At 53.0% G+C, this 18,710-nt stretch overlaps 5 protein-coding genes across 5 annotated transcripts; 4 read left to right on the top strand and 1 right to left on the bottom strand.

Moving 5' to 3' along the window:
- Positions 1-1,519: 1,519 nt before the first annotated feature.
- J4E83_001586 (uncharacterized protein) lies at positions 1,520-2,719 on the top strand (the record flags this gene model as incomplete). The annotated part of the gene is made up of 1 exon (XM_049328542.1): positions 1,520-2,719. One exon carries the CDS (start codon positions 1,520-1,522, stop codon positions 2,717-2,719), a length of 1,200 nt encoding a protein of 399 aa, XP_049193060.1.
- Positions 2,720-3,298: 579 nt separating this feature from the next.
- On the top strand, positions 3,299-4,294 carry J4E83_001585 (uncharacterized protein; the record flags this gene model as incomplete). Its single annotated transcript, XM_049328541.1, has 1 exon — positions 3,299-4,294. The coding sequence occupies one exon, from the start codon at positions 3,299-3,301 to the stop codon at positions 4,292-4,294; it is 996 nt and encodes a 331-aa protein (XP_049193059.1).
- A 7,838-nt stretch (positions 4,295-12,132) lies between these two features.
- J4E83_001584 (uncharacterized protein) lies at positions 12,133-13,706 on the top strand (the record flags this gene model as incomplete). Its single annotated transcript, XM_049328540.1, has 2 exons — positions 12,133-12,360; positions 12,408-13,706. 2 exons carry the CDS (start codon positions 12,133-12,135, stop codon positions 13,704-13,706), a joined length of 1,527 nt encoding a protein of 508 aa, XP_049193058.1.
- Positions 13,707-14,766: 1,060 nt separating this feature from the next.
- On the bottom strand, positions 14,767-15,435 carry J4E83_001583 (uncharacterized protein; the record flags this gene model as incomplete). Its single annotated transcript, XM_049328539.1, has 2 exons — positions 14,767-15,113; positions 15,432-15,435. The coding sequence occupies 2 exons, from the start codon at positions 15,433-15,435 to the stop codon at positions 14,767-14,769; spliced, it is 351 nt and encodes a 116-aa protein (XP_049193057.1).
- Positions 15,436-16,779: 1,344 nt separating this feature from the next.
- On the top strand, positions 16,780-18,370 carry J4E83_001582 (uncharacterized protein; the record flags this gene model as incomplete). Its single annotated transcript, XM_049328538.1, has 3 exons — positions 16,780-16,786; positions 16,927-17,824; positions 17,878-18,370. The coding sequence occupies 3 exons, from the start codon at positions 16,780-16,782 to the stop codon at positions 18,368-18,370; spliced, it is 1,398 nt and encodes a 465-aa protein (XP_049193056.1).
- Positions 18,371-18,710: the final 340 nt, after the last annotated feature.

Here is an 18,710-nt window from a genome sequence, read left to right as displayed (position 1 = left end):
CTGCCCGATAAGCTTCGTGTCGCTATAGACCTGGCATACAGCGTACTCCATCTCTATAACACGCCATGGATGGACGGGCAGTGGAGCGATAACGACGTCTACTTTGTGCATCATCATGATGTACACACCACCAGTCTATACGAGCACCCTTTTGTCTATCGCAGGATCTCAGCACCCAAAAGCCGACCGAGCTGACAACAGTAACGACCGGCCAGCACCCTATAGTGTCATCCGTAACGAGACGCTGTTCACTCTCGGCATACTGCTCATCGAGCTTTTGTTTGGAAAATCAATGGAAGATCTTCAGCTACCATGCGATCTCGACTGTACAGGCACGCCGGGCGTCACGTGGTGTACTGCACGAAGACTGCTCGAAAAAGGAGAATTGGAGTTTGAAGTAGGACCTGGTTACGCAGACATAGTCCGTCGTTGTTTTTGGTGCGAGTTCCACGACGGAAAATCCAGTCTAGACGATCAAGAGCTACAACGAGCAGTGTATGAGAAGGTTGTGGTGCCACTGGAAGGGATTCTGCACGGCCTCAGCATGAGGTTCACTTAATTGGGCCGTGTATCGCCTGTGCCTTCCAACAATCATAGAGACATGAACAGCGTTGGAGAGGCGGGAATAGGCGACGAATCGATAGTATCGAGATCGCGCATCCATTATCGATAATCAAAGACCCCTGTGCAGCATAGACAATGGTGGTGAAGTTAATGCAAGCAATACACGGGCGTGGGCGATAGATTATGTGGGGAAGAGGGATTAATAACCACGCCGTCGTGGATTAAAGCCTGAGGCATCCACATTTAGCAGCGAGGTCCCAATTCGGCCCCGAGTAGCGTCTTAATTTACGAGAACCGGCCGTGATTGGATTGTGCCTGTCGTCTTGGGCGGTGGAGACGTTGCGCTAGTCAGCTGCAGGCAATTTCAGGGTCCGTTAGAGTCCTGTCCGGCGCTGATCAGGGAACATGGCGGCTGGAGAGGTGTGGCGAGCGACGGTGCCGGGCGTGGTGATGACAGTTTAATGTGTAGGGAGTGTCAATGGGGCGGCTGTGTAGCAAACAGAGGACATTGTCTTGTTTGCATGGCAGGGTGGCGGCATTGTCGGGAGCCCTTGCCTATGGAGGCGGTCGCGACTGCCCCAGATCGATAGCGGCAATCTCGGCGGCAGGTACCAACACCAACGTCGCGGCCCCTCCCTCCTCAGTCGTCGCAGGGCAGCAGCATCGTGACCGTCCTCGTGCACTGCTCTGACTCTCCGGGCTCCAACAGAGTCGTCCTCGCACACTATCTGTCGCTCTTATTTGTCGCTGCACACCTTGGCCGCCGCCAGCCAGTCAGCGCGCGCTCAAAGTCAGTTTCCGGCGGCTGAAACGCTGCAAGGTCCAGCGTGCGTCCACCGCCCAGAGCAACACGGGCACCACGCTATTCCCCTGCGCTCCCTAGTTCCACCTCGGCCTCTCCAGTCCACACTCTCTAGGCGTGAGCGCAGACTATGTATACTCGCTGCCCGCCGCCATGACTGCCTCAAATCTCTCGCCGCCGCTGAGTGTGAATGAGGATCTGCAGCACGACGATCTTGTCCAACGCCTGAAGTCCATGCCCACCGCGAGCGCCCATACAGGCCCGATACCTCTCAAGAGCCCGAAGAAGGCACCGGCTCCTACAAAGCCCGCTGCAGAAGACGCATCCTGCTCACGCTCCAGCCCGCCCTCTGCCGCCGCCATGGGAGAAAGCAACACGCTCGCCCGCCAGCTCAGCAACGCGTCCGACGACAGCATGACCTCGCGCCGGCCCTCTACACCGCGCTCCCAGACAGACCCCCAGCCTGACACGCTCACGTCTCTGGCAGCCCTCACCACCCGGCCACGGAACCGCTCGCCCTACTCGCGCTCTCACCTCCGCTCCCAGAGCGGGTCTGCGTTGCCGAATGCGCCGCCTATGACACGGGCCCATTCGCTGCCTACAGTCATGCAACCCTCTGGCAATCTGATGCTCTCGCCTGCCCCGATGCCGCTCACCCGCCCGGCTTCTCCTCTGCGCTCCCCCAAGCGGACCCGCAGCCCACGGGCACTGGAGCCACGCCCGCACTCAGTAGGAACCATGGAGCGGTATGGCTCGGGTATTCGTCCAGCCTCCATCGGCTCTTTTGACGGCGTACCGAGCGTGTGCGACATATCAGAGGACGCCGAACTGGAACTCACGCCGCGCGTTGGCACCACCGTGTCAAGCCTCCACAGCAGCACAGGCTCGCTCTCCCGGCGACGCCGACCAGCTTCACCGCTATACCAGGTCACTGTACCCTTTGGCGCACCACCCACGAGCACCCCCTCTGTCAGCACGCCCACCTCCACTGCCTCCTCACCGCTCCTCGCACCTTCCAGGTTCAACGAGAACTACCCTATGTCCCATGCCTCTTCGTCCGTGCCATCCACCCCGACCTCGATGCGCTCCCGCAGCCCTTCCATCTCGTCTCTCGAGACCATCGAAGACAGCCCAGACGCAGAAGAAGAAGCCATAGAGGCTGATCGCCTACGGCGGCTCAAGGCTGCGGCGGACCGTGAGGACGGCGGAGATGCCAGGAGGTCCAGCCTAGACGTGCCCGAAAGCCGTGGGCGCAGTCTCGGCTTCGGCAAGCGCGACTCACGGAAGAGATGGAGTGTCTGCGGAGCTGAGCGACGCGTCGACCTGGACCTGGACACTATATGGGAGGACTGAATAAACGACACATAAGTACTTCCCTTCTAGTACTTTCAGCGTCATTGCATTTTCAAGTATGCGACTTTGAGCGTACGGAGTTTTGGGTTTTGATTTCGGCGTACGGTTGGTCCTGCACTTTTTCCTTCTCACATTATGATCGTCATCCAACACGGCTTGGACCAATGCCCGGGATGGAACGAAGATGCACCTCTCTTTCACGCATATGGTATGATACATTTCAACGACACGACACATGGTCGCAGCATGATACCCTCTTCAGGAACTCTAGTTTTGCGCAATAACACTGAGGCTATCCTATAGTATGACTGCATTTAGTAACCTGCAATACAATACCGATTTGATCCAGGATATTGTTTACTCATCTGTTGACCTTTGCCCCTAGTGTCTAGTTTTGCCAACTACTGCCGCTTTGGGTAGTCGGAACAGTCGGCCAATGACATCACACTAGCAGCTGGAGCTGAAGCTTCCTAGTGGGGTTGAACGCGACTGCCCCTCGACGCGAACGACGTATTTATACCAGGTCAGCTCCTTCCCAAAGCGAATACCCAACTCTTCAATGAAACAAAGATCGCCAACATGATCAATCTCGGAATCATCGGAACCAACTGGATCACCCACTCCTTCGTGGAGGCGGCACACGCAACAGGCAAATACAGCCTCTCTGCCGTCTACTCACGCAAAGAAGAGACCGCGAAAGAATTCGCATCCAAATACTCCGACAAGCAAATCACCACCTTCACCGACCTCAACGCCTTCGCCCAAGATAAGATCGACACGGTCTACATCGCCAGCCCCAACATCCTACACTACGAGCAAGCCAAGCAGCTACTCAACGCCGGCAAGAATGTCATCCTCGAGAAGCCATCCTGCAGCACCGTCGCCGAACTCGACGAGCTCTTCGCACTAGCGAAGTCGAAGAAGGTTGTCCTAGTCGAAGCCTTCCGCCACATCCAAGAAGCAAACTTCAAGCTGCTGAAATCCAAGATCTCAGACCTGGGCCCACTCTACGGCGCATCCATAACCTTTGCGCAGTACAGCAGCCGCTACGAAAAGGTACTCCAAGGCGAAGTCCCCAACATCTTCAACCTAGAGATGGGCGGTGGTGCGCTCGTAGACTTGGGTGTATACTGCGTCGCAGCCGCCATCGACCTCTTCGGCGCACCCACCTCATCGCAATACTTCCCCATGAAGATCGCCACAGGCGCTGACGGCGGCGGCCGCCTCATCCTCAGTTACCCCACTTTCACAGTCCATCTCTGCCACAGCAAGATCTACAACTCCGACGCCCCGAGTGAGATTTACGGGGAGAAGGGCACGTTGGTCGTACCTACCATTACGGATATCAACAAGATCACCTTTTGGGACCCGAAGAAGAAGACGAGGGAGGATGTGCCGGGTGTGAAGGAGCCCGAGAAGCTTAATTTGGTGGAGGAGGCGAGGGAGTTTGCGAGGTGTATTGAAGAAAAGGATGAGGAGGCGTTGGCGAGGTTGGAGAAGCATAGTAGGGATACGTTGGCGGTTATGGAGAAGGTGAGACATGATAACGGTCTCACATTTCCTGGGGGCAAGTAGATGTGTGTTTGGGTCAGGCGAGGAGTGGTAGATGGAAGTAGTGACATGTATGGATCTGCACATGATCTATTGGATGTTCCTTCTTTCCATTCTTCGTTCATAGGCTGCTTGCTTCCACCGGTGGACATGAGAAAGCAAGACAAGGCTGGGGTAGTTGGTGTGGATGATCATCTGGGAATAGCTTCGTCTGCGCCAGCATGCCGAGACGCTCTTTAGGTGTGGTAGATGGTCGACATGGCAATCATGACATCCGCATGTGACCGCTTTGACCATTCCTTCTTCTCGTCCCTGCTTAGACTGCATGTTTCCACCGGTGAACATGGGGAAAGTAAGACGAAGTCAAGACAGTTAGTATAGTAAGCTGAAATAGGAATAGTACCATCTGCATGCGCTTCCTTAGGTTTGCTTCTTTGACTGGGCGGGGGAAGCGCGGTGGGGGAGGTGACGTTTCTCATCATTCGTTAGCCCTGGAGTAGACTGCCTGGTCCTGCCGATGGACATGCCGCTTTCGGCATGATGATTGGAACGGGAATAGTAACGTTCCCATGTGATCATTTGGAGCATTTGTTTACCCCTTCATGCTCCAATCGGTGAACATGCGTAGTAAGACGAGGCTGGGGTAGTTGGGGTAATTGGAGTAGTTACATGAAACGGGATTAGCAATAGCCGCATGTGACCATTCAGACGTTCCTTCTTCCCTTCCTTCGTTCCTAGATCGCTCACTCCCATCGGTGTGAGCACGGAAACTAAGAGCCAGCTAGGAGAATTACCATAGTATCTGGAATGGGAAATAGTGACATCGATCCGCATGTGATCACTTCTCACATTCCTTCTGCCCTTCCCTCTTAGGCTGCATGCCCAGGTGTTCGTGATACACGAAATGCGAATAGTCAACTTCCGCATGTGACCAACTTTCTTCGTTCCTTCTTTCCCCAGCTTCCTTCGTTCGTAGGCTACATGCTTCCGTCGGTTAATATTACTCCAGCTGGATAGCCGTAGTATACCAAGATACACGTCCCGGTCCGTTGGAGTGTGTTAGCAATGCTGATCCTCTGTATCGGTGAGCTAGAGGATCTGATAAGCTGGGGGTAGGGGTGGGGCGAGGCTGCACAGAATGCTGGAGTAGATCATCCTGCATGTGGCATGTGCGCTTGAGGATCTGACAGGGTAGGGGTGGGAGGTAAGGCTGTATGGGGAGTCACTTGATGCGCATTGCATGCGAAGATGTCACAAAAAGCGGTATGCTGTCTGTATGACAGAGGATCTGGCGTGGAGATCGTGGGTAGGGTGCGAGGCTGTATTGCGTAGTCACTTGATACGCACTTCATGTGGAGTTGTCGCGAAAATATGCCGTGCACTATTCACGGTAGAGGATGCAGAATTACAATGGTGGGTAGGTGAGGTCGTGTTGGTGATTAGTTGTTACACATCTTGCGCGACTGTCACGGAAGAGGATGCGCAGATTGCATGTTACAACGAACAAAACTTCATCATTGAACCGGGTAGCTTTCGCTGTCTAAGCTACTACCATACCCGTCCCTTCTCCTCAAACTGCTCTCCGTAGAATAGAATCTCGTACAACGAGTTATGTCGACTCTAACAAGTCGGCAGAATCGAAACCATCTCCCATCCCATCGCGCGATTCCTTTCAAGTTGAAGTCGCGACTTCGGTATCATATTCGTATCGGTGTTCGTAATCGTACACGTATTGGGTATTCTGCTCTCCTGCTGCCTCTCGACTCGACAAAAAAGAGGGTGTCGATGTCGCACTCAGTCCCTTTGCCGCTCAAGTGTGTGTTGTGCGTTATGAGGGTAGCGGGGGAAGAGGTCGGTTTGGTGGTGGGCCCGGGCAGGGAGGAAGAGTTGTCAAGTATTTTGATGGCATGTTGATGATGTGTGTGTTGGTTGTTTGGGTTGGTGAGGTTGTGAGACCTCAGCGTGTGATGTATGGTTTGGCTGCTGTGTGGATAGCAGTTGAGAAAGTCGTTGAAGTGTGGTGGAGACTTGTAGAAGATGTAGAGATGTTGTTCAATCAGATAAGCTGATGAGAGTGATGAAAGCTGATGGTTGGATGGCGATCATCTACAAGGGAAAAGTATCCTCCATATATACACACGCACCCCTACACGTCCTCAACACCAATCAAGGGGTTAAACCTGAACCCCCCAGTTCCAAAAGAATAGCGCATCGTCGCAATCAACGAACGATGAGAAAAGCACCGCCGATCGCCCGTAACGATCAGCATCCCATACCCACCGTAGTTCCATCAGAAGCAACGCGTCCGTATTGGGATTGGCCTCGCCACCATCAGCGACAAACGTTAGCCAGGTTCAGGGTGTCTGCTTCCGCGGGAAACTGACCAGACTACGCCTGCTCGGTACCTTACAACGAGATGTGACGACAGGGAAACAAGGTTCAAGACCCTACTTCCCCCTCGGGGCGACTAGCATGCTGCTTTTTCTTTTCGCGAGCAGAGCTAGGAGTTTGAGAGGCACCGAGCGGAGGGAGATGTGGCTAAGGACTTGCTTTTTCCTCATCTAGCGCATATTTTCGATGGAAAGGGAAAGACGGAGAGAGGGCTAAACGGGGGTTATGTGCTCAATACAGCTGTCAGTGCGAGCGAGCGTCTCGACTGGTCTGTCTCCACGTGCGTTCATGCTGTCTCAGACTGCGGGTGGCGTAGACGGTGGAGAGCTGTTGACTCTTACTTCACCGCGATACTGCATCGAGATTTCAGCCTCGCCCGCCACGCCTTTTCCAAAAGGAACAGCCACACCCTCTGCCACGCAGCGAGGTGTTTCGATGCAAAACGGTCCAGACGCGTTCTTTCCTACACAGGGCGTCTGAGCTGGGCGAGTAGGAAACGTTCTCGTCGGTACCGAGCTGGACTCAACAGTAACCCGTAGCCTGTGGCTAAATCTCCGCGCCTTGATTGTCAGCACAAAAACGTCTCAGCTCGTCCTTGTCTTCCTTCTTGGTGATCAGGCCATCATCGATTCATCGATGGGAGAGGATACAGGCTCGCTTCGCCTAGGGTCTTGGGCGCAAAACTTTCAGCCCTTTCTTCCTCCCTCTTACGCCGAACCTTCTTCAGGCAATAGTCCCTGCGTCTCTTTGTACGGATATCATGCCATGTCCCCTCTTTCGTCGGTCACTCCGAAATTTTACTGTCTTAGTCTTCGTTCTTGGCGTATTTACACGAAGACTAATCACGTCCGTATAGGCGGGACAAGTTTGGTCGTGGTAGAGATTGCGCGACGAGGAGACTGGTGGAAGTTACTCAAGCGCATGTATTTTAGCACCCGTGAGCTTATTTAGTGATGCTGGTGGCTTCACGCGCCGAGTGAGCCGTTGAAACAGCGCGGATGGGAGTGAACGTGGTGGAGAATGGTGGTTCCGCAATGATCAGGCTGAAAGAAATGATGTGAGGCTTAGCGCATATCCAAGTGTACCAAAAGTCGTGATGAGTCTGCGCCGGATCGGACCCCCGTCGACCAATCGTCTCGAGACTAGCAAACCTAGCTGATGACCGTCTCCCGCGGATCTGGCATATCTGACATCTGACGTGCCCGCGCATTTCTTGTCCGCCTTACTGCACGTGAAGAACTGTTCATGTGCACTGGCCATGCAGATGCCTTCGCCACTTGGGCCTCAAGATAGCCTGTCAACTCTTTTTAGATCTAGAACTAGGTGTAAGCGACCTTGCTCCGCGGGGTACACGTGGGTCGCCTGTCCCAATGTCGCAGAATGGCAGCCGTTCAAGACTCGCTTCGGGAGCGAGTCGACCGCTGCGACATCGTGTTGTGGATGCCGATGGTGCGAGATCCGACGCTGCCGCCCCGGCAGACTTCCCACAATCTGGGACGCCGAAGAGTCGTCATATCGCAAAAACACTGTTTTACCAAGCAGTGCCCCTCCTCTTCCTTCGAGGGCCCCACCAGGGGGTAAGAGGCTATGTGTCGCGTTGCTGCATACATGGTACAGTCTTTTACCAAGCAGATCGTACACTCGATAGCGTATTCTACTGCTTTAGGTGTTGATTCTAATCTGTCAACAATAAGCTCTCGTAGACACGCCATGCGACAACAAGCCTGGCATCCCCTGATACCCCTCAGATGAGCCTCAACGCGACCAGACACAAGCGCTTTGTCAGTCCATAGTTTGTACGCGACCACAGGCCCGCCTCCCCGTTAGCTTTACAGCTGCTCCGGGTACTACGAGGGCTTACGTTCCGCATAGCTGCCGCCACCCGTTGGTGTCGTGGTGGCTCATGGTGGGAAATGCGGTGAGCTCATCCCATTATCACGCGAAGAGACCTAGAGTCTGGAATTCGGTGGCTGAAAGCTGTTGAAGTGGACGTTGGGACCGCAAGTGCTAGCTCGTTTCAGTTGCGAGAATTGACCCGATTGCGCTACTCTGTGATTCGACCATTCGACAATCAGCTCATTGGTGGCTTTCCAATTAGGAGGTCTCGTCGATATGGGGTGCTGGGATATCGTCGCGTTATCCGATCGCCCGTACCGTCTACCCATGTTGTAGTGAACGCAAGTTTAAGCCTAGAGGGCCAATCATTGAAGGGGTCTGCTTGGCGTGGTCTTATCGACAACAGAGAGCAAAGCCGCCGGGGAACTTAGTGGGACCGGCTTTGGTCACCTCCGTCGTGAACCCATTTCCTGAGTAACCGAGTATAACCGTAGTAGTAATAAGTGTAGTGTTCGGCTGCTTGTAACCAGAAAGCCAAACTCGCTCATTCGTTCACAAAAGGACCGATATGAAGAATTGGTCGTACGATAGTCGCGTGAACACATCGCGATAGTGCCAAGCGATCCTCGCTCAAAGCCTGGATGTCATTCATCTCTTGCATCTTTGCATCTAATCAACCTCAAGTCCTTGCTAGTTGCTTGATAGTAGAAAATTAGACGGGTTCAAACTCCAAGGTACTTCTTGTTGTCAATACTGGGATAATGCCGCATTCGATAGTTGGATGACAGTTTGGACGGGTGGAGGTTCGTGCCATATCAGTACGATTTGATGTACGATGAGGTGTCAGTGCGCATTCGAAAGACGATACTGGCTGAGTTTGACGACATGGCGGCCATGATCCACGTGAAAAGTGGGTAATGGCGTAACTCAACCATATTGTGCAACAAAGACGATAGTCGTTGCATCCAGCTAGCATGATGAGTTGTCAGCAGGAGCGAACAGCAGGAGCCTGCACAAGCCCAGCACGTGTTGTGTAAGAAGGGAATGACGAGTGGTCAGTAGATCTACAGCACTATCAGCCTACCCGACCGAAATTTGAAATACCAGAGTTGATGGTTACTAGGTTCCACCGTATCGAGGGGTAAATACTAACCTGGTAATGCCGAGACACGCGCTCCGTACCAACGCTTGCTCCCTCCGTATGCGTATTCCCGGAGCTCTGGGTATAATCGCGTAAACTGCTGAAGCGAGTGTAGCGTTCTCACGTAGTGAGTAGCGAGTGGTCCATATGGTGGAGTCTAGACGACGGAAGGCAGGCTAACGTTGAGCTTCGCCGTCAACGGCGCAAAGATGCGGGCCGCGCTTGCCTGCAAAGCACATGTCAAAATCTGAGGCCTAAATCGACGTGCGGTTGCTGACTGTGTCTGTCAGGCGCCCAACGACACGATTCACGAAAGACGCTCCGAGCGAGACGGACGACTCAGACAAGCTGTTCTCGTAAGTTCCGGGAATATCACCTCCCGCATGCGGCGCATACACTACAGCAGGCGATAGTAATGTCTAAATTGTCATTCGCTCTTGAGGCATGCACAGTGATAGTGCCGCTCGACTTCACGAGAAAGAGCGGCGGCCCCCCGCTGCATTTCTCAGCTGCTGAACTTCATCGTCGGGAACGTTCTATGCGACGAAAGTCCTGGTATTGGACTGACGGTTCCTGTAGGCCCATCAACCTGGTCCTTTGAACAGCGTTGTGACCTGTCCGCACGCAGGAACGTACCATGGTACTCGGGATTCCGGCTCGGTCCAGCAACCACGTCGCGTTAGAAGACCGGGGAACATGTCATGGGAAAGAGAAACCCCAGTCTGTTGGAAGTTGCGCAAAAATCTGGGGTCAGAATGCGCTATGCATTTTGAAGTTCTCGTAGGTATCAAGTGATGCGCCACCTGGTGGGTACTTGTCTTTGTCTCGCCTCTTAATCAACCCCACTTGCACTGTGGTACAGAGCACTATCAGCGCGATAATTCGGTCGGGGGCTGCTGATACTGATGCCGTGTTACTGACATGTTTAGGCCAAATGTGGAGATGGAGGCCGAGTGGCATGAAAGTACATCAGGGCCTAGGCGCAACGGTCAGAAGAGATTGAGGGGCTTGTGTGAAAGGTAAAATTGCGCTGGTCGGCATGTCCCGTGGATGGAAGGTACGAGTCGGCGACGAGACTTCAGGACGCAGGAACACGTTCGGCAGATGTGAGTGAAGGGTAGTGTATATGTTCATGAAGGAGATCATGGGATTTTGTCCTGCAGGGGAGCGTGGGGAGGGCTCCGAGACGTTCCCGGGCCATCTGCCGGGTCCGCAATCGCAATATGTAGTCTAGCTGTTCTCGGTTAGCACCAACGCTATGAAACATCTCGACTCCGGGGATGCGGCCGCCCGGCAACTGCCTCTAGCACGATCGCGGGAGTTGAAATAGAGCTAACGGTGAGCTTCCGTATTGTCCCTGATATCAATCGCATGAAGGGCATTGTTGGCATCGTTTTTGTTGTTGGCGATGCGGAAGTTGCGAGTGGCTTGTCGCCCACATGTCATGAGGTGGGTGGCTCATCGCAGTACCACAAGATGCTGATTCGGGGTAGCCTCTTCTGAATCAGCAACAAAGAATCTAAGAGGAATTCTCGAAGAGGGTCTTCGATGAGCGCTACTCTATAGTATAGCTTCCTTTTCCATTAGATCTCATTCACGGTGCTGTAGCCGGCAAGAGGACGAAAAGGCGATACTGTCACAGGGCTTACTTCCGCATTCCCCGTTCATTGCTAAAGAATCGCATCTTAGACAAAGTTTCACCCCAGGGACCAAAGCTTGATAGTCGATGGGACCAGGATTTCTCAACAGCTACCACCATGCTGGGCATCTCTTGGCGGCGGACGGATAGGACTCGCCGTTCACATCCATGGGTTTCAATCGAGGGGTCATGTGCCTTTCACATGAGCGGGATTAGACCGCACACCAATTCGTATATACCGCTATCGCATACAGCAATTCGCGCTATTCAGTGTCGCTTTTCGGAGATGGACGCATCTCGGTGACCGACGGCGAAAACAATGGCGTGTGGATATGGCCTCTTTCAAATTGGCGAGGTGATACACGTCCAGAAGCGTGCGTCTGGACGCTAAGTCTCACAGCCATCCTGGAAGCCACGATTTGTTCTTTCATCTAATTTCCTAATTCGAAAGTGAGGTCACGCGTAATGAATGTGGGACTGCGACACGCCAGTTGGCGGCTGTCAGAAACCGACTTCGCGCGATGATTGAGATCGAGAAAACAGCCACGACAAACGCCCACCGGCTAGAATTCACATCTTCTGCCCGATACGTACTACCTCTGCGCCTAGACTGATATATTTGACCTAAGGATTCGGGGCTACTGATTAACAAAGACATCCGACATCATCACCTTTCTAGTGTGCCACGCTTTCCATTTTGACATCTGTCACACAGGATTAGGACTAGCATTCACCATCAGTATCTACCTTCACTTCGGTATAAAGCTCGTGTCTCCAACGCATCAATATCATCACCAGCACTTCACTTCTACCATCTCCACCTCTCTCTTCTACTCTCTATCTAAGATCTCCAATATGTTCAGCACCAACACTCTTCTTCTTGCCCTTGGGCTTGCTGCTTCCTCAGATGCTTTCTTCCGAATGTCTTGCCCGGGACGAACTGTCAGAGAGCGACTTGATCCCATTGTCAACCCTGGAGCCGTTTCTGGCCATGTCCACACGATCTCAGGCGGAGCCGCCTTCAAAGCCTCTATGACCTACGCAGACACCCGAGCTTCCAAGTGCTCGTCATGCACGATCAAGGTAGGACAGTCACCTCGTTTTGGTGCTACATGACTAACGATTTGCAGGAGGACATGTCTAATTATTGGACGCCGCAGCTTTACGTCAAATACAAGGACGGATCCGGCTTTGCTCCTGTCCCGGTCATGGGTGACCCAGACGACACCAACGGTGGCATGACCGTCTACTACCTTCAGCGTCGAGGCACCAATCAGACTGAGAAACTCCATGCTTTCCCGGAAGGCTTCCGCATGGTCGCCGGTGACCCATTCACTCGCAGCTACGACGGCAGTCTTGCCGCCCAGGGCATCTCCTTCAACTGCCTTGGTGCGAACAAACCGGAAACTAACGGTTTCCCCGACTACCCATGCCCAGGTGGACTGCGAGCCCAAGTCTACTTTCCTCAGTGCTGGGACGGCAAAACCCTTGACCCTGCCGATCACAAGAGTCACATGAGCTACCCGGAGGGCAATGTGTACAACAGCGGCAACTGCCCAGCCTCGCATCCCGTGCACATGATTTCGATCTTCTTCGAGATCTTCTACGACACTGCCCTATTCGCAGACCAGTGGGTTGATGGCAAGCACCCCTTTGTCTTCGCTCAAGGAGATGCAACCGGCTTTGGTCTCCACGGCGACTTCCTGAACGGATGGGATGTGAACGTACTTCAGAACGCTGTCGACAACTGCAACGACGCCGGAGGTGCCGTGGAAGACTGCCCAGCCGTGACCATGTTCACCGACCGAGAGTGCAACGACTGCAAGATCCCAGTATCGGTCAACGAGAAGACCAGTGGAAAGCTTGCTGCACTCCCCGGCTGCAACCCCGTCACCTATGGCCCGCAACGCGCTACACCAGGAAGTTGCCCAGACAGCACCACACCATCAACAGACGGCGGCTCCACCGATCACGACGACTTGACCGCCATCCAGGGCTGGGAGTACGTTGGTTGTGGCTCCGACAATGTGAGCGACCGCGCGATGAACGGTTCATGGACCTTCAACGACTACATGTCCATTGAGATCTGTGTCGACTACTGCAATGCCCGCGGCTTCACCTACGCAGCACCCGAGAACGGCAATGAATGTTTCTGCAACAACAGCCTCAACCCCAAGTACGCACCCAAGGCTGGTATCATGGGTTCATGCACCAAGTCTTGTGTGGGCAACGTCAAGCAGATCTGTGGCGGTGCGAATGCGATGAGCATCTATCACAAGTGCTCGGGCGGCACTTGCCAGAACAACAATGATGGTGGTGCGGCGCCGGTGCAGAGCAAGGCTTCCGTGGCTGCTAGGTGGATTGCCCCGTCTACCCTGGCTACGGTCGCAAAGGCTGCAGAAGCTACTCCGGTGGTTTTGTATGGGTAGATGCGGGGGTGATGCGGATAGGTTCTGCAACATTCATTTAACGGCCTTGATACCTCCCTTTTAGTGGGTTTTTCTTTGTAAATCTGCAAGCGCATCAGATATATGATTGATGATAACAAACCATTCTTTCTACTTCACCCTTCGCTTGACCTGCTTTGCTAATGCCCGCGCAAGTGACTTACAGAATCCACCTAACAAGAAATCTTGATGTTCTTGGTCAGCTGTCATCTAACTCAGGAGGCGCAAAACTATAGCGCGAACGGATGCAAGGTACCCGGCCGGCTAGCTTGGAGTGTGGCTCTAGTTTGGTTGTCAATAGCACTAGTGCGCCAGCGCTTTGATCAGAGTGGCTGTAGACCCGACATAATGCATCTCAGAACGCAGTCTCGCAATTGCATACCAAGAAGGCAGCTACGATCATGCCCAAGAGCACAAAGCGAAAAGCATGGCTCGCCGGAAACCATATGGAGTAAAAGATGCTGGCACAGCATCTAGTTCTTGAAATGGATGCCAAAGTCTTCGTATTTGAGCAAAATGCGTCCAGAAGCTTGTCAAGGCTTACTATCTGAGCCAAGTACCTGCTGATTGTGACAGCCTTTATGCTCCGAGCTCCGAGATGAATGTATCCTGTCATCGTTGTCATATTGCTTTCCCAGTATCTCCCTCTCAGACGCGCCATCCTCAACATCATAAGGATCAAGCATTCCGTGTTCTTGTAACTCAAATCCGAAGTCCTGTCGTGTTGCCGATGGTCGAGTGGCTTCGAAACTGCCTACCAGAGAGGGGGCCACGTGCCTGAGGAACAGCCGCAGGGTTAGGAGAGAACCGGTGATGATGATGAGACTGGCTTCGATAAGACTAGTGGATCTTGTTAGTGAGGGATGCAAAGAGCTGATGCTTGACGAAAGCTGCGCACTTACATCCACAGACTAGGATAATCTGTGTCCCAGGAAGCGTCTTTGGAAGTCAACATTGGAGGAAGCAGTGCGACGCGCACCGCACTAGTCACACATGTACTAGCCCCTTAGTCAGTGATACCCGCGCGCTTGGGCTTGAAGGCTTACATCGAGCCAACGCTGAAGATGCCTATCACCATAATCTTCCGCTCTCTCGACATTTGTAGTCGCAGAACCATGGGTATTGGTAGGATGATGACCATGATATCCGTGACGATGTTCAGTACCCCAGTAGCGATGTATAATGCCGCTTTGTTCAAACATTGCCCTTCTGTGACGGTGACGTCGATATTCTTCGCAAACGGCTTGCATGCTGCAAGTAGAGAGATGACGATGCCGACACAAGATCCGACGACAACGAATATGGTGAAGTACACTCCAGCGCGAAAGCCGCGCGCGGGGCTCAAGTTCAGGTAGAGACAAAGGAATGACAGCTTTGCGAAGGCGAGAGCTGGCGAGTATAGTACAGTAGTTGTTAGAGTTATCTAGAGTTCTGGATGTTAGCAAAAAAATGCCGCCAAGGTTGCCCAAGGGAGACCGACTCTCGCGATAGTGTTCAGTTGGTGGCCGGTAAGTTCCCACGCATGTACACCAATGAGACCTGCTGGTGCCCTATCTATAATGCTGTTATGAATCTCGTTCCATAAGATAAAGGAAGCAGCGGACAGAACTTACAAATAATGAGTAATTGTACAGGTATCGCAAAGACCTGCCAATCAGCTCATGTCAGCCATGAGCTTTCTTCGACAGAAGAGTCGTGGAAACCTACCCATGCAAGGAGCAGGCAATCTGGCGCAGCCGTTAGCAAAGATGCATCGCGTTCACGGGAATGACTTACAGTCATCAGACGACAATTTCTTGACCAACACAGCTTTGGTGTAGGCTCGAACGGCCAAAAGAAACGTCGAGATGATCGTTCCCACGATTCCAATCCAGAGGATGATGACTTCACCTCGTCGTTGTGGGTTCTCGAGGTCTACCACGTAGTCATCTGGTGCGCGTACGATTGGCTGAGTGAGATCCACCATCTTCCTACGAGCGTGCTTGCTGTGGAAGCAGCCCTCAAAGTGGGATGTTTTCAACAGCGCGACGGGGGCATTACGTCGATTTGAGTCTGGCTGTCTCGCAGGATTCAAAACAAGCTGGGTTGGCAGATCCAGCCAAATGGTAATCCGTCTAAGCGAAGCAGGTTGATTGATCCGGACATTTCATGTGCCGCCACTGTGGGCGAGGCTGAGAGCATAATGCAATGCGTCCTGTCTATCCCCTGTAATGGCAATGATGAATCTCGATTTAATTCAATCGATAGCGCAACACTTCCGACTTAGCTTGTAGGCAACGTGTTTACTCTCAGCCTCATCCATCTTATCTGGCTGCACCTGAGATCTCAAGGTTATCTGCATCGAGTACTTACCCAGGTAGACTCTTCACGTGTCGAATTACCCTTTATTCCACGAAATGATGTACAGTGGCTTGAATCAGAGCTCCCGCCGTGCCGCACAGCGGAACTGCCGTAGCGTTTCTGCTAGCTGAATCCTGCGGGACAGGGTCGGGAAAGGAGAACATGGGCGAAGGATGCAGGCGAACGGGTTGCGGGTCAATCATCTGCTCGACCGTGTTCTTACTTGCTGTCATTGGATGAAGAGTTGTGTTGCTTGATAAGACGGCAGAGCCGCAACGGCGTTGATCCTTTCGTGGAGAAGACGCCGCAGCCGTGCTTCCGTTGACTCCAGAAAATGGCTGGGCGTTACTATGTTGGGATTAGCGCCGACTTGATCAGTAAGTTTCTCCGATGAATGCTCCTCCTTCCCCATTCCCTCCATGGTCACGATGCCCAGACTCGCCACAAATTCCACGGCAGACTCCAGATTTGATGTAGTCGAGTTGATGCAGTCGGCACGGAGGCCTCTGCCGGAATGCTCTAACGGAGCGTGGAGATCATCTTCGGCTGCTGCCATCCGCGGTCTTGCTGACTCGGTCAATGAGTTTTCACATCTCGGCGGGCATCTGGTCCACCTATGTGATCAGTATCAAAAGGCTGATGACCCGGTATCTTAGAAACTTCTGAGCTGTCTCGTCCTCCTCGTTAAGGACCATTCACCGCCTGTTCTTGCATCATGTTTTGTCTGAGCTTGGCCTTGGGCGCCGCGACCCTGGTCAGCGTAACGCGCGCCCAAAACGAATCCTACTGTGTAAGCTTCACGTTGCCTTGTAATGCTGTTCTGACTTCTTTTAGTGCACAGCTCTAACCCAAAGTCCTGTAGCCAAGCGCGTGACCTACCCTGGTCAAAGTGCGTACGACGCGAGTATTGCCTCTTACTTCGATGGAAAGAGCAGACTGTCGCCCAACTGTATCGTGCAGCCCACAAACGCCGAGGAAGTGGCTTCAATTGTCAAGGCTCTTACGACTGCCAGCACGCAGAAGATTTGCAAGTTTGCCGTACGATCTGGTGGCCATACTCCGATTCCTGGCGCCAACAACGTCGACGATGGCGTTACGATCGATCTGCTGAACATGAATGGGACCACCTACAATGCTGCTTCCGAGGTAGCAAGCATCTTACCAGCGGCGAGATGGGGCTCTGTCTACGCAGCTCTTGAGCCGTTAGGACGTATGGTAGCCGGAGGCCGAGGCAGTACCGTCGGCGTTGGTGGCTACCTACTAGGTGGTGGGATATCTCACTACGCACCTCGCGTTGGATTATCTTGTGACAACGTGATCAATTTTCAGGTCGTCCTTGCCGATGGTCGCATCGTAAATGCCAACAAGACGTCTAATGCTGATCTCTTCACCGCTCTCAAAGGGGGTAACAGCAACTTTGGCATCGTAACACGTTATGACATGGAGACATTTGAGAACGAAGATCTCTGGGGAGGAATCGTCTCATGGCCTGCATCCACCGTCAACCAACATTTCAAGTCGCTCGTCGACTTTGGTCTCGACCCGAACAGAGATCCAAACGCTGCTCTGATCCTCTTCCAAGGATTTTCAACAGCGAGTCCCGTAAACGTCGTAAGAGCTGCGTTCGATTACACCAAACCCGTGGCTCGCCCGGATGCCTATAGCGAGTTTCTCGCCGTCAACAACACCCTCAGCGATTCTACCAAGATCCAGCCAATGAGCGCGATTGCTGCCGAGTTTGGTAGTGACACGACCAAACGGTACGTTTTCCCACTGACTTCAATGTGAGATTGTCGCTAATACAAGCAACTAGAGTTCAATTCCGTACCCTCTCATACAAGATTGATTATGAGACTCTTCAGGAGACAGCGCGTCTATACGACATCATGCTGACGGAGCTTCGAGCCAAGGCCTCTGGACAATGGCGCATCTCGTGCTTGCACCAGGTTTTTGCCACAAGCTACACGGCGAACAGTACAGCCAGAGGCGGCAACGTGCTTGGGTTGGAACGCTACACTGAAAATTTCATTATGTATCAGTCATACCTACTTTGGTCCGAGGCGAAGGATGATGACCTGTTCATTACTCAGGGCAAGATGCTGACCGACGGCATTCAGAAGTTTGCCACAGAGAAAGGCACAGCGGTGGAGTACCTGTACCTCAACTATGCCGATAAGGACCAGGATCCACTTTCGGCTTATGGCGCTGACAAGGTGGCATTTATGAAGAAGGTCGCGAAGAAGTACGACCCGACAGGCGTCTACCAGAGTCAATTGCCGGGCGGGTTCAAGATTTCTCAGGTGTAGAATTAACAAACCTACAACAGCCTACAAACCTCAAATAAATTACCCGATTAGGAAGGTGGCAGAAAGCGTCGATCATAGCAATGTGTCTTCTTGCGTTGCACGTCGTGGAGGGCCCGGAGACCTTGCTGTCGTCGGCGCGAGGTTTGCCATGGACGCCCGCTATGGATCAGTACGTAACTTCACTGGTCGATCGAATCGGCTTCGCTTGGAACTGAAAGCTCGGCAAACGGATCAGTGTGATGGCTTCCCTGGAATCATGTGTAATCTGTTTTATTCCAAAATGAACTCGTGTTGTCTTCACAAATATGTTGATGTTCTATCGAAGGTGGTGGGCCTCGCT

The sequence above is a fragment of the Alternaria metachromatica genome (genome assembly GCF_023757995.1).
Source record: "Alternaria metachromatica strain BMP 0045 chromosome Unknown scaffold_2, whole genome shotgun sequence".
NCBI classification, from domain to species: Eukaryota; Fungi; Ascomycota; class Dothideomycetes; order Pleosporales; family Pleosporaceae; genus Alternaria; species Alternaria metachromatica.
The sequence above is the reverse complement of the archived record's forward strand: the minus strand, read 5'-3'. Positions and strand labels throughout refer to the sequence as shown.